The 20,286-nt window shown below is 52.1% G+C and overlaps 3 protein-coding genes across 4 annotated transcripts; 2 read left to right on the forward strand and 1 right to left on the reverse strand.

The window, feature by feature from the left end:
• The first annotated feature begins 2,445 nt into the window (after nucleotides 1-2,445).
• On the forward strand, nucleotides 2,446-14,954 carry dgkzb (diacylglycerol kinase, zeta b). The gene is made up of 31 exons (XM_029154414.3): nucleotides 2,446-3,567; nucleotides 3,784-3,862; nucleotides 4,062-4,157; nucleotides 4,263-4,340; nucleotides 4,410-4,466; nucleotides 4,536-4,604; nucleotides 4,683-4,754; nucleotides 5,897-6,013; nucleotides 6,115-6,186; nucleotides 6,264-6,365; nucleotides 6,434-6,516; nucleotides 6,609-6,669; nucleotides 8,817-8,930; nucleotides 9,180-9,320; nucleotides 9,394-9,472; nucleotides 9,559-9,614; nucleotides 9,685-9,747; nucleotides 9,819-9,892; nucleotides 9,964-10,075; nucleotides 10,340-10,539; nucleotides 10,615-10,715; nucleotides 10,798-10,889; nucleotides 10,971-11,022; nucleotides 11,089-11,129; nucleotides 11,197-11,369; nucleotides 11,775-11,809; nucleotides 12,867-12,910; nucleotides 12,997-13,117; nucleotides 13,366-13,402; nucleotides 13,479-13,578; nucleotides 14,042-14,954. Exons 1-31 carry the CDS (start codon nucleotides 2,615-2,617, stop codon nucleotides 14,156-14,158), a joined length of 3,591 nt encoding a protein of 1,196 aa, XP_029010247.2. The 5' UTR covers nucleotides 2,446-2,614; the 3' UTR covers nucleotides 14,159-14,954.
• A 288-nt stretch (nucleotides 14,955-15,242) lies between these two features.
• Nucleotides 15,243-17,903, forward strand: mdkb (midkine b). 2 transcript variants are annotated; one of them, XM_029154423.3, is made up of 5 exons: nucleotides 15,243-15,400; nucleotides 16,487-16,581; nucleotides 16,804-16,968; nucleotides 17,129-17,287; nucleotides 17,507-17,903. In XM_029154423.3, the coding sequence occupies exons 2-5, from the start codon at nucleotides 16,488-16,490 to the stop codon at nucleotides 17,524-17,526; spliced, it is 438 nt and encodes a 145-aa protein (XP_029010256.1). In that variant the 5' UTR covers nucleotides 15,243-15,400; nucleotide 16,487; the 3' UTR covers nucleotides 17,527-17,903. The 2 variants fall into 2 exon arrangements, with proteins under 2 accessions (XP_029010256.1, XP_055365888.1); XM_055509913.1 differs by having other exon boundaries at nucleotides 15,260-15,400; nucleotides 16,484-16,581.
• A 52-nt stretch (nucleotides 17,904-17,955) lies between these two features.
• chrm4b (cholinergic receptor, muscarinic 4b) lies at nucleotides 17,956-20,205 on the reverse strand. The gene is made up of 2 exons (XM_029154422.3): nucleotides 20,069-20,205; nucleotides 17,956-19,880 (listed from the first exon to the last, which is right to left on the reverse strand). The coding sequence occupies exons 1-2, from the start codon at nucleotides 20,073-20,075 to the stop codon at nucleotides 18,748-18,750; spliced, it is 1,140 nt and encodes a 379-aa protein (XP_029010255.1). The 5' UTR covers nucleotides 20,076-20,205; the 3' UTR covers nucleotides 17,956-18,747.
• Between the last annotated feature and the right edge of the window lie 81 nt (nucleotides 20,206-20,286).

Here is a 20,286-nt window from a genome sequence, read left to right on the forward strand (position 1 = left end):
ATTTTTCCTTTGACACGTGTTTCTTTCATCAGAAGAATCCGATCCAGGCCAATTAAGTATTTACAGAGCAGTTAATTAGTTGGTGCTGGTCCCCTGCAGACCTACGTTTTTGGCCTGGTTTGACCCACGGAGCTGGTAGATGGGACTGGGCTGAAGTTCCACCAGGACAGGAGCTGCTACACTTAATCCTTCTTCTCCTGATTCAGATGAACTCTGTCTCTACTGGTTGATATGTGAGAAAACAAGATCTGAAGTCAGAACTGGAGCCGGCCATACTGAACAAATGAACCCGTTTAGAACTAGACAACTGGGTTCTGTGGTCTCCATGGTAACAGGAAACGCCACCAACACGCGTCTCCATCATTAGTGTCATTACGTCGTCCAGCGTGTTGCTGAGCAGGAACAAAGGCCACGACCCAGTGGCAGCCTCACTTCCTGCTCTCCTCCGGCGCTAAGCCTTGAAGTGTTAATGAGGAGTATTCTGGGAGCTGGAGTGGTGGCGGCTCCATTCATCTTGGGTCAGCTGGTTCTGGGAGGAGCTCTGCGGAGCAGCAACTCAGCCCGGAGCCGTTCACTTCACTCCGCCCAGGGCAGACAGACTCAGGTCGTATTCACCGGTCTGTGTGTGTGTGTGTGTGTGTGTGTGTGTGTGTGTGTGTGTGTGTGTGTGTGTGTCTGTGTGTCTGTGTGTGTGTCTGTGTGTGTCTGTGTACGTCTGTGTGTGTGTCTGTGTGTTTGTGTTCGTGTGTGCGTCTGTGCGTCTGTGTGCGTGTGTGTGTTTGTCTGTGTGTGTGTTTGTGCCACTGTCTGTGTGTGTATGTGTGTGTGTGTGTGTGTGTATGTTTGTGTGTGTGTGTGTGTGTGTGTGTGTGTTCATGCGTCTGTGTGTGTGTGTGTGTGTGTGTGTATGTGTGTGTGTGTGTGTGTTATGTGTGTGTGTGTGTTTTTGCGTCTGTGTGTGTGTGTATGTTTGTGTGTGTGTGTTTGTGCATCTGTGTGTGTGAATGTTTGTGTGTGTGTGTGTGTGTGTGTGTGTGTGTGTGTGTGTGTGTGTGTGTGTGTGTGTGTGTGTGTGTGTGTGTGTGTGTGTGTGTGTATGTGTGTGTGTGTGTGTGTGTGACCAAACTTGGCAGCGGTGCTGATGTTTCTTTGGTTCTACAGGTTCTGCCCTCTGTGTCTGATCGGAGCCCATCAGCAACGCTGCAGCTGCTCATTAGTTTATCTGTGTGTGTCCACATGTTTATCACCTGCTCTTTATTGCAGCAGCTGCTGCTGTTTGTCCAACCAACAATGTAATTAGTGAGCAGCCGCTGCCTGTGTGCTGTGGGAAACAGGTTTTTACACTGATGCTGGAAAATGATTCATTCAATCAACTTCTACACATTTAATTAAAGACGTTAACTAAAATACGAAAACTAAACCACAGACAAAAAACTACTGAAGTTCAAATATGCACAGAAAGCTACTTCATCGATTGTGGGTGGAGTCCGGTTCCAGATGTCTTTTTGTTGGCCGGAAACACAACGTGATGTGGATCGATCCATATTAGATCCACAGATCAACTTTGAGTCCGGTCAGGTTCTGATCTGTCATGTGTTCTGGCCAACCACAGTAATATTTCTAGCATCGTGGCCCAGTGTTGTTACAGTGTGTGAACCACGTTAGCTTTATGCTAACTAGCTAGCCGGCCACGTTGGTGTTAGGACACGACCAATGTAATCTGACTGCTAACAGAATGAGCACAGTTACGGGGCTTTGACGTGGTTCTGGTGCTGTAATCTGTGGGCTGTCAGCCACCCGCACACACAGGTATGGTGTGTGTGTGTGTGTGTGTGTGTGTGTGTGTGTGTGTGTGTGTGTGTGTTATCACACATGTCACATCCTGCAGCTAAGCCCGCTGATCATCAGCAGGGATCAGACTAATTGCAGTGGTCTGTGCCAGTCAATAGTCTAAGGACGGTGCTTAGTTCACAGACTCTGTTCAGTATGAAGAATCAATTACTGTACTATAACTTAAGCTGCTTGTTTCCACTGTCAAAATAAATGAAAAGCTCCACTGATGCACATGAGCAGGCTTTAGCTTCGTTAACCCCGTTGTGCTCAGTCAGAAGCAGGTGATGCTTCAGTGACCACCACGGGCACAGACTAATTACTGGTGTGATGTTTGTGGGTGACTCCAGCTGTTGCGTGTCACAGCAGTGATGACGTCCTGTCTTCCTGCTGCTTCTCCCTCCTCCTCGGTGTGTTTCATATTTCATGCTCAAGCTTAGTGACACAAGCGACATAAAGCGAACGTGAAGCGTCATTAGAGTTCACTGTCTCTAAACTGTCTCTGCAGCTAAGGCGGATCAGCACAAGCTCTGAGTGAGTGAAGTGTTGGTCAGGGAGCTCCATCTGCAGCTCCTGGTCTGTCCTATATGGAACAAGTGGAGCCACTGTGTAGACAGCGTATAGGTCAAGGACACACGAGAGCGGGTGGAGCCTCGCTCTGGTTCTTTTGTCCTGTCGTGCTGTGCTGCTGGTGTGTTTGTGTTCTCCTGCTCCTGCTGCTCAGGCTAACTGTTCTTTGCTCCAACAGAGGAGCGTTGGGAGCTGCGCCTCCGCCTGCGTCGCTATGGACACTTTTTTCCGCAGACACTTTAGACGAAAGGAAGCTGTGCCGGTGGATGTGGAGGCTGCACCCTGCCACCAGCGCAGGCCCAGTGTGGCCGTCCCCACCAGTAAGGCGCGCCGCAGGTCCAGTGTCGGCCTGCCGTCCTCCACGCTGACTCAGCAGCGCCGCTCCAGTGGCCACCTGCAGAGTGGCGCAGGAGGGGGCCGTCTGGCCAAGACACCCAGACCCGGCGCGCACGCTCGGAGGCGCTCCAGCACCACCACGCCCGGCCTCAACCCGCGCCTCGCTGTGTGTCGGAGGAAGGTGGGGAAGCTGCGCGCCATCCACACCCACCTGCTGGGGCCGTCCATGCTGCTGGCTAGTGTGATCCAGATGGCCGAGGAGGACGAGGACGGGGGGCTGCCGGCCGGAGAGCAGCAGGTGGAGGTGAGGGGTGGGACCGACACCACGAGGATGCATTCTCGCTCCAGCAGCCTCCACTCGGTCGGAGCGGATGACAGCAGCGACTACTCCAGCCACTCAGAGTCCAGCCAGCTGTCAGCGGAGGAGGACGGCGCCACCTGGCCTCCTGACCAGAGACTCTCCTCCTCCTCCTCCTCCACTACCACCTCCACGGCCGGCCTGGAGATGATGAGAAAGACTCCCCGGCTTCCGTCCGCGTCGCGGCCCCTGATCCGGGCCCCTCGGTGCCTTCGCAGGAATTCCTCTCAGGTGTTTGCAGGTGACTCTGCTCCTTATTGCTACCGCTACCGCGCCTCCAGCCAAAGGAAGCGGAGGAGGCTCTCCACCATCTCCAAGGCCGGGAGCCCCTGGCCGGGGAGAGGCCCCCCCCTGTTCTGCCGCAGGAGCTCCGTCCACTACCTCAACCATCCAGCCTTCTGCAGGGGCCCCGGGGCCCTGAGCCCACTGGGGGCCCACGACTGGCGCCTGGAGAGCTGGAACGCCTTCCTGCTGTATGTAGCTGTGGTCTGTGGGTGGTTGTGGCAGATGATGAGAGTAGAGCAGCTGTACGGTTAATGGCTGCGCGGCCTGAACCTCAGCGGAACAGCAGACACACGTACAGACGTTTCTGTTTCTGTTCACTCAGGCTCATCTTTGATCTTCAGAAACACGCAACTCAACACTTTTTACACTGTGAATCAAGCTGTGGTTTTGTCTTGTGGTTTCAGAAAAGCCATCGCAAAATCCGGTGTGCAGGCGAGCGCGTCCTCAGCCGGACAGGAGCCCAGCAGCACCGTCGACTGGACTGTGAGTGACTATGGTTCATGTGTGTGTAAGGAAGCTGTGATGAAAGCTCAAATGTAGGATTAGAAGTGAGCATGTAAGCATCGGGAGGTTTTCCTTTGCTGAACACACTGATGAACAGTGTTGTGTGTGTTTAATGAGCTTTATGCTGAGTGGGTCCAAACTCCAGAAACGCTTATTCCCTGTGTTCTGCCGGTTTCAGGACAACGCCCAGTTTGGCGACCACATCTGGTTTGAGACCAGCGGTTCTGGAGACTTCTGTTTTGTTGGAGAGCAGTACTGCATGGCTAAGTCTCTGGTGAGTCCAGTTTAGTGTTTGCCGCATTGTCGTCTGGTTCGTTTGTTTAAGTAGAGACGCATTAGAGGCTGAACATGATGAAATAAAATCTGCTGATTCCTGCAGCAGAAGTCGGTGGCAAGAAGGAAGTGCGCCGGCTGTAAGATCTTGGTCCACAACACCTGCATGGAGCAGCTGGAAAAGGTACGTGGGCATCACTGTGGCCTCAGTGGCGAAGGACCGTCAGCCTGACTCCGTCTGTCTGTGCTTCAGATCAACTTCAGGTGCAAGCCGTCATTTCGGGAACCAGGCTCTCGGGCCGTCAGAGAGGTGAGTGTGAGCCCAAAATAGTCTATCGCTGCGGCTCGTCACATGGTCAATAATGTGGTTGTGTCCCAGCCCAACGTTGTGCGACACCACTGGGTCCACAGGAGACGTCAGACGGGGAAGTGCCGGCAGTGTGGGAAGGTGAGTCACGCCAGTCTCTGCATGCAGAACCCAGACCCGGACCAGGACCCAGACTCACACCCGTTTTCTCACCAACAGGGCTTTCAGCAGAAGTTCTCATTTCACAGCAAAGAGATTGTGGCCATCAGCTGCTCATGGTGCAAACAGGCGGTGAGTGAGCATCAGAGCTGAGCGGCAGGGTGGAGGCGGTGCTGAGCAGAAGGGGGGAGGCGGTGCTGAGCAGCAGGCCGGAGGTGAAGCGTAGCGGCAGGGTGGAGGCGGTGCTGAGCAGCAGGGCGGAGGTGAAGCGTAGCGGCAGGGTGGAGGCGGTGCTGAGCGGCAGAGTGGAGGCGGTGCTGAGCAGAAGGGGGGAGGCGGTGCTGAGCAGCAGGGCGGAGGTGAAGCGTAGCGGCAGGGTGGAGGCGGTGCTGAGCAGCAGAGTGGAGGCGGTGCTGAGTGGCAGAGTGGAGGCGGTGCTGAGCGGCAGGGTGGAGGTGAAGCGTAGCAGCAGGGTGGAGGAGGTGCTGAGCAGCAGGGCGGAGGTGAAGCGTAGCGGCAGGGTGGAGGCGGTGCTGAGCGGCAGGGTGGAGGCGGTGCTGAGCGGCAGGGTGGAGGTGAAGCGTAGCAGCAGGGTGGAGGAGGTGCTGAGCGGCAGAGTGGAGGTGAAGCGTAGCGGCAGGGTGGAGGCGGTGCTGAGCAGAAGGGGGGAGGCGGTGCTGAGCAGCAGGGCGGAGGTGAAGCGTAGCGGCAGGGTGGAGGCGGTGCTGAGCAGCAGAGTGGAGGCGGTGCTGAGCAGCAGGGCGGAGGTGAAGCGTAGCGGCAGGGTGGAGGCGGTGCTGAGCAGCAGAGTGGAGGCGGTGCTGAGCAGCAGGGCGGAGGTGAAGCGTAGCGGCAGGGTGGAGGCGGTGCTGAGCAGAAGGGGGGAGGCGGTGCTGAGCAGCAGGGCGGAGGTGAAGCGTAGCAGCAGGGTGGAGGCGGTGCTGAGCAGCAGAGTGGAGGCGGTGCTGAGCGGCAGGGTGGAGGCGGTGCTGAGCAGAAGGGGGGAGGCGGTGCTGAGCAGCAGAGTGGAGGTGAAGCGTAGCGGCAGGGTGGAGGCGGTGCTGAGCAGAAGGGGGGAGGCGGTGCAGAGCAGAAGGGGGGAGGCGGTGCTGAGCAGCAGGGCGGAGGTGAAGCGTAGCGGCAGGGTGGAGGCGGTGCTGAGCGGCAGAGTGGAGGTGGTGCTGAGCAGCAGGGAGGAAGTGGAGCTCAGCAGGGTAGAGGCGGAGCTGAGCCACACTTCTTGCCTCACGGTTCTATGTCCATCTGCCTTTCAGTACCACAACAAGGTGACCTGCTTCATGCTGCAGCAGATCGAGGAGAGCTGCTCTCTGGGGGCTCACGCGGCTGTCATCATCCCCCCCACGTGGATCGTCAGGGTCCGCCGACCGCAGGTACTCGCTGGTGGTTCTGAACATGTTCCTAGAAAACAACAGATTCTGTCCTTGCCTTGTTCTGTGTACAGATCCTAAAGCTGAATGTTTCTATGCTTCAGTCCCTGAAGAGCAGTAAGAAGAAGAAGAGGACATCACTGAAATGCAACAAATCGAGCAAAAAGGGAGGCGAGGTGAGGGTGATGCTTTCCAAAACCAGCTGTGTCCGGGTCAATGTGGGGTGACTATGTTGATGTTCGTGTCGGGTCAGGTCCAGGATGGCCGCTGGAAGCCCTTCCTGGTGAAGCCCCTCCCATCTCAGCTCATGAAGCCCCTGCTAGTGTTTGTGAACCCGAAGAGCGGAGGAAACCAGGTAGCTGCCGGGCCTCAGCTTAAGCCTCTCTGCTCTCTCCAGACACAGACACCTTCTTCTTCTTTCAGGGAGCCAAGATCATCCAGTCCTTCATGTGGTACCTGAACCCACGGCAGGTGTTCGACCTGACAAAGGGGGGACCCAGAGAAGGGTAGGAACCTGTCTTTCTCAACAGAGCCTTACAGTTCCCCTGGTTCTGTCCAGATGCTCTGTAAAGGCTGCTTTACTTTGTGCATCCTGCAGGTTGGAGTTTTATGCCAAGGTGCCCAACCTGAGGATCCTGGCCTGCGGAGGAGACGGAACCGTGAGTTTGATTTAGTTTGATTAAATCAAACTCAGGTTAACTTTGATTGATGTCAATATAGTAATCCCACCAAAACTAGGTGGTCTCAATCGCCACCATCCTGGTGAGAACGCATACCAAGGCAAAACGAGACTAAGGACAGTGTTTGGTAATGTCTGCAGCTACTTAAAGGGAAACTTCACCGATTTTCAATTGGGGTTGACCAAAATGATTTTGGGTAGTACTTAATTATGAAGGGACACTCCATGATCTCCATATTATCTATGCAGAGAAATGATCATTTATTGCTCTGCAAAACACCTCTGAAACAGAACATAGGCTTTTTTTGCCTCAGGCTCACAGACTACAACTAGTGCTTCTTGGTTTCCTTTGTACCTGCCCCAGCAACAGTCGGGCTGAGAGAGGGGTGGAGCCAGGCTGAGATGGGGGCGGGGCCAGACTCCTGAAGCAAAACTGTTCTGTCTGTCATTGTTTTTCTCGCATTATCTTACAGCACTAATATTCAATGGCCAAAGGTCCCGCTGTAGATTATTTAGAAAACAGCGAGTACTTCAGCACAGTCTTATATCGTGGTTAGTTGTATGAGCCAGTTTCACTGTTTGTTATATTTTAACGGTGTGTTTGAATAAAGACATCGTTTCTAAGTCATTTAGCAATCTTTTATTTTGAATTAAAACAGACAGTTGTTAGAAAGCCACAGATTCTTCATTTAGCCAAAAACCTCTTATTTTCTTTATCTGCTGTTAGTGGCTGGAACAACAAGACTGTTGTCCCTTCCAAGAGTCTGTGACGATACGCGACCAGTCAATATTGCCTACAAAAGGATGAAAATAATTATTATTATGGTAGCTGCCAGCCAAGGTAATGCACAGGCTAACGTTAGTAACATACGCTAACGCTATCCACGACAGTCTAAAACACACAAGCAGCAGCTCGTAACTTTACTTAAACTTCACCACACAAGCTAAAACAATAAACGGTTGAATATGTTACTTACTCAGTGCTCTTTTAACCATTCTGTCTTGGCTGTTTTTCCAGTTTCTTCTCGACATCCTGACGCTAGTTTCTAGCTCCTCTGTCCACATGTAGCCCAAAACTGATGGTGTGTTGTCAGCAGTAGAATCTGCAACTTCATCCGAACAAAATCAGCAGCGGTGAAATTCAGCCCAAGGATATTCAGTTGTTCCCATTGGCGTGTGGTGCAGACCACCTGCTGTCTACTGCACACAGCTCCTGTCGGCTGCCTCGCCTTTCGGCTGTGACAGCTTCGTCCACTCTGCGTACTGTAACTTGTCTGGACTGCATTCTCATACAAGTAACGCTGAATATCAGACTGTTCTAATACTATAGAACTTGCTGTCTTCTTAATAATCCAGAGCAGGTCAAACAATGGTGGACAGAACAGTTTCGCTCCAGCATGCTGGCCCCACCCCCTCTTGGCCTGGCCCCGCCCTCTCTCAGTCTGACCATTGCGGGGGCAGGTACAGAGGAAACCAGGAAGCACTAGTTGTAGTTTTTGAGCCCACAGCAAATCATCTGCCGAGGCTTCTTATCAGAGGAATAAATGAGAACTTCTCTGCAAAGAAATTATCAATTTGAGGGTCTCTTCATTCTTAAACACTACCCGACATTGTTTTGGTCAACCCTCATTGAAAATCGGTGAAGTTTTCCTTTTACATATGACTGTTCAATAAGATTGATACACGCCGCCTCCTGTAACGCCTTGATATGCGACTTCAGTGCAGCAATGTGTTTTTTCCAGCCGTAACATTGTGAACTGGTAAATGCAAGCAAGGTAATAGTAAGGTAGCAGGGGGAGGACCGACCCACGTAGGTTGGCCTCCATTGGAAAATTGTCTCTCTTGTCACAGTAATGTGCAGTAGTCCCATATATTTACTTTTTGTTCCCCCCGCAGACACAATTGACCAATAAGTAGAGAGTACATTGGTAGTTTGAAGTGACGTGTGTTGGTTCACTTTCTGTGTGAAATAAAACTAAACTAAGGAGAAACTAATACAAGTTTACAAACTTACGAACGGAGAATGAAGGTGTGAACGCATCCTTAGCATGTTTTCTAGTGTCACATTTGGAGTCTGCACAGATTTACAGTGAAACTCTGACACAGCGGCTGCTTGCCTGTGTTAAGGTTGGGTGGATTCTGTCAGTTTTGGACCAGTTGACGCTTCGTCCTCCGCCTCCTGTGGCTGTGCTCCCACTGGGGACAGGTAACGACCTGGCCAGGACACTGAACTGGGGAGGGGTGAGTCAAACTGGAGTTTCACTGCAGCGTCTTCCACATATCCACTAAGTCCGTTGGGTCTCAGCCCGGTTCCTTACCCTGACTTCATTCCCTGCAAAATAATAGTAAATAAAAGTCATGACTTTGGCTTTAAGTCCTTGAATAGATGTTTCAACTGGATGCAGCTGGTTCTGGTTGCTGTTGTCCTGATGGTTCTGATTATTACTGTGAGGTAGACAGACCAGTCCTCTGAGTGTCCTACCATCCCAGGGATACACCGACGAACCCATCACTAAGATCCTGTCACACGTCGAGGATGGCGTCATCGTGCAGCTGGACCGCTGGAACCTGAACGTGGAGCCAAACCCAGAGGCCCAAGCAGAGGACAGGGAGGGTAATCAGACCGACAAGGTCCGTTCAGCGCCACGGTCCGGTCTTGGGAGAGCTGAGCTTGGCTCTGACAGCTGCTTCTGTTTTTCCTCAGCTTCCCATTGACGTCTTTAACAACTACTTCAGTCTGGGCTTCGATGCTCACGTCACGCTTGGCTTTCATGAATCTCGAGGTCTGTGGACATGAGTTTAGCAGCGTTACAGACGCACCATGAGCTTCCACGTCTTTGAAGTCAAATTAAATGTTTGTTCGTTTTAGAGGCAAACCCAGAAAAGTTTAACAGTCGCTTCAGGAATAAGATGTTCTACGCAGGGGTGAGTATCCTTCATCGTGACCTTCTCCACCTCGCTGCGCTCATTATACGCCTGTGTGCTTTTGTTGCAGACGGCCTTCTCAGATTTCCTAAGTGGGAGTTCGAAGGATCTAGCCAAACAAATCAGGGTGGTGGTAAGTAGAGACTGGTTCTGGTCTTACTGGGTCCAGGTTCTGTAACTGAATCCCTGAGCTTCTCTCCTCAGTGTGACGGCACAGACCTGACGGCAAAGATCCAGGAGATGAAGCTGCAGTGTCTGCTCTTCCTCAACATCCCCAGGTACAAACAGTCCCACCTTCACTGTTGGTTCTGGAGTAGAGCTTTGTCAGTGACATTTGGGCCTGCTGCAGGTACTGTGCAGGAACCATCCCATGGGGTCACCCCAGCGACCATCAGGACTTTGAGCCTCAGCGCCACGACGACGGCTGCATTGAGGTCATCGGCTTCACCATGACGTCGCTGGTGAGTGGCTCAGAGTCACAGGCGTCCATCATGACCCGGATCACACAGAACTAACAACTAAAAGAAAATCAATCGTCCTTCTTTATTTAATGCATGAATAACTTTTTCCATCCTAATTTGGGCTTTATACTAAATAAAGTAATGCTAGTTCAAGGTTCCAGCTGTGGTACCAGGTCCAGGTGTCAGAGGGGGCCAGTAAAGTCACTGTGTGAAGCTGTACCAGAGCCTGTTGCTCAGTCAGGACCCCGTGTGACCCGTGTCCAGGCCACGCTGCAGGTGGGCGGCCACGGCGAGCGGCTCCACCAGTGCAAAGACGTCACGCTCACCACCTTCAAGTCCATCCCCATGCAGGTGGACGGGGAGCCCTGCAAGCTAGCGCCGTCTGTGATCCACATCAGCCTGAGGAACCAGGCCAACATGGTGCAGAAGGCCAAGAGGAGGATGTCCATGCCCCACCTCAACGAGTAAGGCCTGTGGTAGACCAGGAGGCCCTGGCCCTCCCGCTGCAGCTGGTTCTGACGCCATGTGTCTGTATGCAGTCGGCTGCCGGTCCCTGACCCGCTGCAGATCCCCGTCAACAGAATCAGCATGGCGGCGTACGACGCTCTGCACTATGATATGGACCAGCTGAAGGAGGCCTGTGAGTGTGGGCCGGTTCCGCTCGTTCACATTCATATGGCTGCTGTCCTCCACCTTTGACCTCCACGTGTCCGTTTCTGCAGCGACTCCACTCGGGGTGATCACGGTCCCCGGAGATAGTGACCTGGAGACGTGTCGTCTGCTCATTGAGCGTTTGCAGGACAACTTGGACCAGGTACTGAGTAGAACCAGTCTCTAGTCTAGACAGGACCAGTGCAGCCTCAGACTTCCGTCACTGACGTCTTTTGTGTTTCAGGGAGAGTGTGCGTCTTCGCAGAAACTTTCCAGGAAGTGGTGTTTCCTCGACTGTAAGTCACACGCAGCTCACAGCTTCACACGTCCCGACACACGCTCATGACCTGCTTTTCTTTCAGGTACGACTGCCGACCGCTTCTACAGGATCGACCGAGCTCAGGTACTGAGCGGGTCCAGCAGAACCTGACATCTGCTCCGCTCGGTCTCTGAATGTGTCGTGTGTCCAGGAGCACCTGAACATTGTGACGGAGATCTCTCAGGACGAGCTGTACATCCTGGACCCGGAGCTGGTCGTCAAGGAGACGGTGGGCACCTCCCCCAGCATGCCAGACCTGGTGGACTCGGAGGAGCACCAGGAGCAGAGACAATTTGCCTTCCCCACTTGCTCGGCCTCACCAAGGTGAGATGTGTAAATGTGAGCAGCCGCTGTCCCTGACAGGAGCACCTTCTGTAAGGCCCCGTGCGGGCAGGCTGGACTGGTACCACCTAAAAGGCAGAAAGCTAACAGTTTGTTTGGCCCGTGTGACCTGAGTGCCTTCTGCTGGGGAGACCGGGGCATGCAAAACAACAACTTTGTTGTTCAGACCAGCACAACGCAGGGGCCCGTTGTGCTGGTCTGAACCTCACTGTGACCTTGTCCACTAACTTCTGATCCCACATCCACCCAATGTGTTTTTGTGGTAAATGGTTCTCAGATCGTTTTTGAGGATCTGGCTCTGACGCTAACTGAAAACTAGACAAAGCTCTCAGACTCGTTGGGTCCGTGTGCTAACGCTGACTCACTCTCTCATGTGTGTCTTAACAGACCATCCAGTTCTACCACTCAAGACCCTGACAAAGGTAAGAAGCACCCTGGACCCTTTAAAGCAGGGGTGTCCAAACTTTTCTCACCTAGGGCCATATGCAGTCTTTTTAAAAAACTTGGAAAACGTCCATTCTCATAACAGTGGCCTCTTCTTGACAGACCTGGAGGAGGTAGCAATAGGAAGTAAATTACTATATTTTAAGCTTGTTATTCAAATAAGTTTGGACTGTTAACAGATCAACTAATATTTGTTTAAAAATGCTATCAACATAAATGATTATATTTGTTACAGTAAGTAATAAGGCTTAACAACACATGTCAAGACATGTCAAGTCTTTGCCTTGTAGGTTTTTGTTGAGTTCAGTAAGATCAACTAACGCCAGGTCTGCCAACCACAGCATCACTCAGCTCATGAAGAGGTCGGTCCTATTTCTTCCAAGACTGGTCGACCTCTGATGTCAGAATAAAAGCCGCTGGCCGACTTAGCCAGCGGCCCTCTGAATGCTAGAGCAGGGCCCCGTATTCAGCAAGCGCGTCGGTTAGGAACGCCTGACATGCGCTCGTACTGTGCTCATGGTTTCACAGTGTTCCTCACTGTTCAGAGCTTCTTGGTGATGATCCAGTGCATTTGAACTGCCTCCCCTCCGCTCTCCTGCACCTTGGCCAACACCAAGAAGGCCGTTCCTTTGCACCTGTCAGAGCAGGAGCTCCACACAATTTAAGTTTAGGTTTTACCATTCATATCTTGTCAACTGAATTTGACGCCGCTTCAGAAACGTCTCCCTTGTGTTTCTTTGGTGTTGTCGTTTTCAGTGCGCTTTGGCAAAGATTTTCTTTCCTTCATTTTGTTTTGTAGAGGAACTGCCTTGATCAACTCAGTAGCTCCACCTAGAGTTCAAACCAAATAATGCAATACCGACGGTATTGCATTATTAAAATGAAAACGGATCGGACTGTAGTTTGGACACTACTACTTTAAACAAACCCAAATCGGTTCAACTGGTCACTATGAGTTTGTCTGTGATTCTGATCCAAACTGACACGTTGTGGTTCCGCTGTTTCATAAGCACATGTTATTTTTCTGCCTTGTAGAAGCAGAGCTGATCAGCTGTATCAGAACCGAGGACCTGAACAGAGTCAGTTCTGATCCGTATCTGCCATCTGCTGAGCTGCTTATTCTGAACCAAACTGGACTTTAAAACGGGATTCTATTGTGTTGAAGTTGACGGAGCTCCACCAGCAGGGGGCCAACATTCTGCTGCAGGACGGATCGGGCCGCACGCTGCTGCATCACGCTGTGCAGGTCGGCAGCAAGGATATCGTCCAATTCCTCATCAGCAACGGTCAGAACCACCTTTACACTTCAGCTAAATGTGTGGTTCTGATGAGAGCTCTTTGCATCCTGGGTTTAATTGTGTAAAGCAGCAGGTGACCAGCCTATAACAGTGATTGATTAGTTTAAACTTTGACCCCTAATGGCAACGACCCTCTATAAAGGACAGAGCAGCTTAAGGGTTGTCTCAGCTCTGTTCTGACCCGCAGTGGAACCTTCTCAACAAAACATGTTAACCACCTCTTTGTTCCTGTCTAGTCCCGATGTCTCACCTGGACCTAACGGAGAAATCCACGTAAGTCCACTTCTTGTCCGTCCAGTCGTTGCACACGCAGGCGTCTCCTCTGAACCGGGTCCACTTTATGTTTCAGAGGAGAGACGGCGCTGCACAAAGCCGCGGCCGCCTGTCAGAGGAGCATCTGTCATTACCTGGTGGCAGCCGGGGCGTCGCTCATGAAGACGGACCTGCAGGTACCTGCCTCTCAGCCCTGGGCCCGGCGCCGTCTGACCCACTTCTAGAAAGTGATTAATGTTGTGTGTCATTGAGGAACGAAGCGCCACAGGAACCCCGGCCTCGCTCCGACACACACAAAGGCCGGGGCCTCCGTTGCCATGGTAGCCAGTGGTAACAGGAAGCGGCCCATAATCAGAGGTTCTGTCTTCTGCTGTTGAAAAGAGTCCATGTGTTGTTTGGTGTGGAGCCAAGATCTGCTGTAGGGCGACAGGGAGCTGAGGGCCGTTTGCCCCCCGTCAGCAGTTCTGTACTTTGACTCTTTGATCTGATCCAGTTCTGCTCTACTTTTTAATCTTCTCTCCTGTGGGGTCCAGTTTGAGTCAGTTTCATTGCGTGGTTCCATCGTGTCCACTTGGTCACAGAAGAGATTTGATTCTGCTAAACTGTCTGAATGGCTGTGTTCTGTTGGGTCCTGTTCAGGGTGAAACTCCCAAACAACACGCTGAGAAGGCCGATGACCAGGAGCTGGCCCACTACCTGGAGAACCGCCAGCACTACCAGATGATCCAGAGGGAAGACCAGGAGACGGCGGTCTGACCTCTGACCTCCGGCTCAGCGCCTCCTTCTGTCTTTAGGCTTTAGATTCATTCTGTCTTTGTGTTCGACACTTAAGGCCGGGTCGAAGGAGAACCAGAATCAGCTAATGCTTGTTATTGCTGTTCTCTGTAAAAACCCTTGTGGATTCGGATCAGGCCAGGGAAACCCGGGTGCCGGCTCTGACCCGGACCCCCACAGCTTCAGCCAGAGCAGAAACAACCTCTTTAGGCTTGTAGTGACTGATGCATTCGCTTGCCTGCAGTAAAACGTGTCTGTAGATTTAACAATGGAGTCAGTGACTCGTGATTTACTGGTTTTACTGGTTCTGAGTTTCTCTGCTGTAAACAAACTGTTGGTGTTGATTCACTATTCGTGTTTTTGCAGCAGCTGCTTCAGGTTCTGTCTAATCTGTTACTATTCAGGTTCAGGTGTGTATCAGATCCAGGTACCACCCAGGAACCCGATGCCTCTCTGGCCGTGGCTGGTACCAGAGTCCAACATGAGGAGAGCTGCAGGAACAGTACAGCAGGCGGGTCAGGGACAAAACAGAACCTGCTGGCAGAAGGGCAGATCAAAGCAGAACTTTGTGTTATGAACCAGAACCTGAACCCACCTGGTGGCTGCAGGACCACGATTTGGGCCTGATTTATCACTGATGGTTCTGTGTTTTGCACAAACATCATTGGTTAACCGATGGAACAAAACGAACGACCAAGTTCTGTGTGCGTCTCTGTCGGTTCTTTCTGTTTATTCTACCTCTGTCATGTTTCTGGAAATGAATCCTCCTCAAATCAAACTAAGTGTCTGTTGAGTGTCTGTGTTCATGAAGCGAAACAACTTCAGAATAAATGTGTCCATTTAAAACTGCATTGATCAGGACGAGGTTCTGCTGAGCTAATACCAGGGAGGGTCCTGCTCTCTAAGACCAGGCATAACCACTCAGCAGAACCACAGTGTGTACTGGTACTGTCAAGATGTTCCAGTACCACAGCTATGTTCTCACTGGGTCCAATCCACACATCTGGACAGAACAAAGACTCACACTCACAACTGATCCGGGCTCGCTCTGGTCCTCGGGGCGAGAGGAGGATTAGAGCCAGTGACGTCACCGCGAGGCTGGTTTTCATTGTGTGCTCGTGCGCGGCGTGCGTGCGTGTGTGTGAGGGGGTTGAGCTGCAGAAGCTGAAGCAGCGACAGAAGGCGACGACTCCACAGCGCGACCGGCTGCTCCGAACCCGACAAGTAAGTTTTGCTTTGTTTTCTCTGCTCGAACGTGTGCGGCTCTGTTTGTCGCGTGAGGCTCGGTTCGGAGCGGGTTCTGCGTGTTTCCTGTCTCAGGCCGAGGAAACTCAAACGGCAAATTCTTTTGGAGCAGCTGTTCTGACCCAAACTTGATTCGTGTTCCACTTCGCCCTGACGCTGATTGACAGATTTGTGACGTCAGTGGTTGTGTGTTCGTGCAGTTGTTCTGGCCTCTACTCACTTTGCGCAAGTTCGGTTCGTCGTGAGATTGGGCTCCAGCTTTATTCGGTCCGTGTCTCAAATCAAACGTGTGATCTCAGGCGAACGTTCCGTTTTTCATGGCTAAAAACGAGTTCAAGAGGAACTTCCTGTAAATGTTGTCGCTGGCGAAGCGACGGGAGCTTCTCTGCTTTTCTTCACGCTTTGTTTTCTTATGCTAATTCTTCTGCTGCTTCTGGGGGGGTCCAGAGATGTGGACGGAATCGGTGCTGGGCTTTGAGGCTTTGTTTGGGCCCAGTGAATCAGGATCCTTTTGAGGGGGAATCTAAAGGCTCTTTGAGGGCCGCCCTCCTCTTCCTCAGTGAGGAAGGCCGGACTGGAGGCCTGCTGAGCCGCCTCTTTCTCATAAAGCGCTGCCAGCTGACATGTGAAAGAGGAGTCTGTCATTTCTCAGAGCGAGAGCGAGGCTCTCTGGGTAATTGACTCTCTCTTTGTGAAAGCTGAGCCAAGAGCTGCTCCCCAGTTCTGGTGGGGCTCATCAGACGCTGAAGAACCAGAACTAAATCAGAATATGTCCTGACAACAGGAGCAGTGTCTGAATACATTAGCCTACTTTTATAATCCTCGAGCTGCTGTGACTACAATAGTCCGATTATTTGCTTTAAGCTCTGTGAGATTTGGGGAGCGAGCTGAAAAGAGAGCAGATTTGATTTGAACTAAATTTGGACCATCTGGCCCCAGCCGGTCCAAACCACAGCACACGCTCTGCTTTGGTTTATTCTTGGTTATTTGTGTTTTTTAAATCTTGTGTTTGAATGTTTGATTCTTGTTCATGACTCTGTTTTTCTGCTGGTTCTGTGGAAGCAGGATGAGAAGTTTGCTTTCAGTGACGCTGCTGCTGCTGCTGCTTCTGGCCCTGATGCTCAGCACCGAAGCAAGCAGACGACCCAAAACCCACAAAGGTGAGCTCGGTCAGGAATCAAGGAGTCAAACTGTGACGTAGAGAAAGATCCACTCGTGTCCAGAGTTTAGAATAAATGTGGTAGAGTTTGAAAAGTGACGGTTCTGGTTCTGGACACTTCCTCATTGTCCCAGTGAAGCAGTGGCTGGTGTGAACACCCACAAACTGCTGACAGTTCAGATGTCCAATGTCTCAAGTCACAAGTCTGATCCGGTTCCTCCAGGAGGGAAACCCAGGCCCGAGTCGGAGTGCAGCTCGGCAGAGACCCAGTACGGGAAGTGTGTCCCAGAGAAGGGAGACTGTGGAGATGGACTGAGAGACGCCACCTGCAGAGAGGTTACCGACAAGATCCCCTGCCGGATCCCCTGCAACTGGAAGAAGGACATCAGTAAGTAGTTGGGCCGAGTCCACACGTTCAGCCTCCGTGTGTTCAGTTTGACGCACAAACGTATAAAAAACGTAGCTCAGAGCTAGACTTCGCCCAGAACTCTTGGCGCTGGCTTGGTTCGGTTTGATTCTGGTGAATTTACTGCTGCACTTTGTTCCAGGTGACTGCAAGTATAAGTTTGGACCGTGGGGATCCTGCGATTCTGCCACCAAAACCAAGACTCGATCAGGGACGCTGAAGCGAGCGCTCTTCAACGCCGAGTGTCTCGCCACCGTCAAAGTGTCCAAACCCTGCAGCCCCAAAGTCAAAGGAACCGGAGGTGAGCCCCGCTGGGTCGGGTTCTGGTTCTGAGAGTAGATGCCCACTGCTGATGTGCGCGTTCCTAAACCCTTCGTGTGGTCAGGCACCGGTTCTGGCCTGAGGGCCCGGTCCGAGCCTTCAGCGCAGCGTTGGCGTTGGCGTGGTTCCGTCACTCGGCAGGAATGTGGGCAGCAGCTGCTTGGTTCCTGTGATAACTATCATTATTATCTCGCTGCAGGTGGGAGGAAGTCCAACTAGCGGCAGAAGATGCAGGCGGCACCAGGTTCCCGCTGCAGTCCTTGGTCCGAGACCAGAACCAGCTTCACGTCCTTCCACTTGTTCTTGTTTTACCTATTTGTGATTTGATGTGTTTGTGGACGTTTCCCACGAGTTAATGGAAAAAGTCCGTAGTGTTTTAACAGGTAGGTTTTCTGTAGCTCTAACAGCTCAGATGTTCTGACCCAGTCTGAACTTAACTCCATGGACTGGGACGATGACATCTGGGCTTTGGACCTTCGCCTCCAAAACATTGAGGTTCACTGTAACCATAAAATCCACAAAATCTATTTTTTGAACTACAGAATGTTGAAAAAAACATGCGACTTATGTAAAAAGAAATTAAATACTGTACTGGACTTGGTGCTGACCCGGTGTGTTCATTGGCTCTAGTGATTGACTTACAATAAACAGGTTAGCAACTTCACTTTATTCATAAGTAATTATATGAAATACAAAACCATGCGTTTGGTTTTGCACATCTCATCTTTATCAAAACGATTGGAACTGGCGCAGTATCAACCATGACCAGAACCTCTGTGGCCTGGACACCTTTCAGCCTCTCCCTCATCACAAAGGTTCTGTTCAGCAGCGGTCAAGTGGGACAGATCTCACCCAGTATGGTGCCGAATGTAAAATGAGCACGTAACTAGTTTTCTCACAATTAGATAAATGCGGCAAAGTCTAAATGTTAAATGGGAATTTAAATATTAAATGTAAAAATAATGTAAATATTATCTCTAAATGTAAATAATTTTTAAATGTCCGCATAGCGTAAAACTGAATATTCATGAATGTGCAAGTAGACTCCACCCCTACCCTCAAACAGCGCTCGTAATGCTGATCTCAGATCAGTGACGCGGACTTCAGGTTCGCCTCCAGTGTTGTCCACCGGTCCACAGTCAGGTGTGAGTGGGGCTGTGCGCACCGTCTGAGTCCGCGTCACCGATCTGAAATCAGCTCGGCGAACATTTATATTTACACTACCATTTATATTTGTTGTTTACATTTAGCCTTTTTTTACATTTAGCTAAATGTGAAAAAAACATGTCATTGTTGTTAAACTAGTGCTCCTTTTACATGGGACACCCCAGAACCACTGAACAGAACCTTGGGGATAAACATCACCTGCATAAATGAAAAGCGTCACAGACAAACAGTGAGAACATGGGTCTGAACGGCTTTTTCTCTGGGTCGGCCCGGTCATCGAAGCGTGTTCCTGCGGCAGCGCACGAGGCTGCGGAAAGTTCTCCTGAAGGTGACGTTGCACAGGGCGTAGCAGCCGGGGTTGACGGCGCTGTTGACGTAGCACAGCCAGTAGCCGGTGGCCCACAGCGCGTCGGGGACGCACACGTGGCAGAAGGCGGCGACCACGGCCATGACGTTGTACGGCGTCCAGGTGAGGACGAAGGCCAGCAGGATGGACAGGACGGTCCTCGTGACCCGCCGCTCCCTCGCCATCACTCGGCGCCGCCTCCTCTCTCTGGACCCGAGACCGGGGCGGGCGGACAGAACCGCCGACGCCGTCCTGTGCAGGTCGGTGTTTGAGGTCGCTCGCGTTTTAGGCGTAAGCTTCGAATCGCTGCCCTCCGGTTGTCCAGAGGTCGCCTGGCGCTGTTGTTTGATAGCAGATGGACCGGGCGCCTCGGGTCCGTCCCGCTGGGACCCGACTGCGCCCAGGTTGCCGTGGCTGGCGGCAGACAGGCAGCTGTACAGGACGATCATGATGACTGCGGGCAGGTAGAAGGAGGGAAGCGTGGTCCCCAGAGTGACAGCAGGACTGGCCAGCAGATGGATGTAGCAGTGCCCATCGGGGACCACCCGTCTGCCCCCAACCCACTGCCAGCTGAGGATGGTGGGGGCCCAGAGGACGAGGGGCGCGAGCCAGGCGGCTGCGATCATCAGGCCGGCCACCCGGCCCGTCCGCCTCAGCGGGTAGCTGAGGGGCCGCGTCACACAGAGGTACCGATCCAAACTGATGAGAAGCAGGTTCATAACCGAGGCGCTGCTCACCACGTAGTCCAGAACCAGCCACAGGTCGCAGAGAACAGCACCGAGAGGCCAGTGGCCCTGCAGCAGGTAGAGCGTGTACAGGTTCATGGAGACCAGGCCGATGACCAGGTCAGCCAGTGCCAGGCTCAGCAGGAAGTAGTTGTTGACAGTGCGCAGGCGGGGGTTGACTTTAATGGAAAGGATGACCAGCGTGTTTCCCAGCGCGGTGATGATGCTGATGGAGGTGGTTACCATGACAATGAGCACCAGTTGAGCCACATTGTAGGGACATCCCCATCGGACTGGAGGCTGACACGAGGCATTGACACGCGGCGCCATGATTCCTGTAGAGCAACAGACCTCAGTCCGGTTAGAGTCAGGTCGCCATGGTAACACCAACAGTCCTACTGCTATTCCGATTCACAAAGCATCATAAAATGTACATTACTGGAGCCTGATCGCAGCATACAGTAGCAAACATTTTAGCCATGTCCACGATCAGGGTCAGAACCGAGAAAGACGCTGGACTTACCGGACATCTGAGCGGCTCCAGTGCTGCTGGTCTATGCATCAGCAGCAACAGTGGCAGCTCTTTATAAGCAGCCGGCGAAGCCGTGGCTCATTGATCCTCATTAGTAGATGACAGCATCTCCTCCTTCTGACTCAGTTCTTACATCTATTAAAAAGGTACTTCTACCGCCACAGAAGCTCGGTTCTGGTTCTGCCGTTTCCTTGGGTTTTGCTGTCACT

The sequence above is a fragment of the Betta splendens genome, chromosome 6 (genome assembly GCF_900634795.4).
Source record: "Betta splendens chromosome 6, fBetSpl5.4, whole genome shotgun sequence".
NCBI classification, from domain to species: Eukaryota; Metazoa; Chordata; class Actinopteri; order Anabantiformes; family Osphronemidae; genus Betta; species Betta splendens.

Coding starts and splice junctions, on each gene's coding strand:
- dgkzb (XM_029154414.3), top strand. CDS start 2,615: ATGGACACTTTTTTCCGCAGACACTTTAGACGAAAGGAAGCTGTGCCG. Junction 4,467..4,535: donor GCTCTCGGGCCGTCAGAGAG/GTGAGTGTGAGC, acceptor GTTGTGTCCCAG/CCCAACGTTGTGCGACACCA. Junction 4,755..5,896: donor GCTCATGGTGCAAACAGGCG/GTGAGTGAGCAT, acceptor TCTGCCTTTCAG/TACCACAACAAGGTGACCTG.
- mdkb (XM_029154423.3), top strand. CDS start 16,488: ATGAGAAGTTTGCTTTCAGTGACGCTGCTGCTGCTGCTGCTTCTGGCC. Junction 16,969..17,128: donor CAACTGGAAGAAGGACATCA/GTAAGTAGTTGG, acceptor ACTTTGTTCCAG/GTGACTGCAAGTATAAGTTT. Junction 17,288..17,506: donor CAAAGTCAAAGGAACCGGAG/GTGAGCCCCGCT, acceptor ATCTCGCTGCAG/GTGGGAGGAAGTCCAACTAG.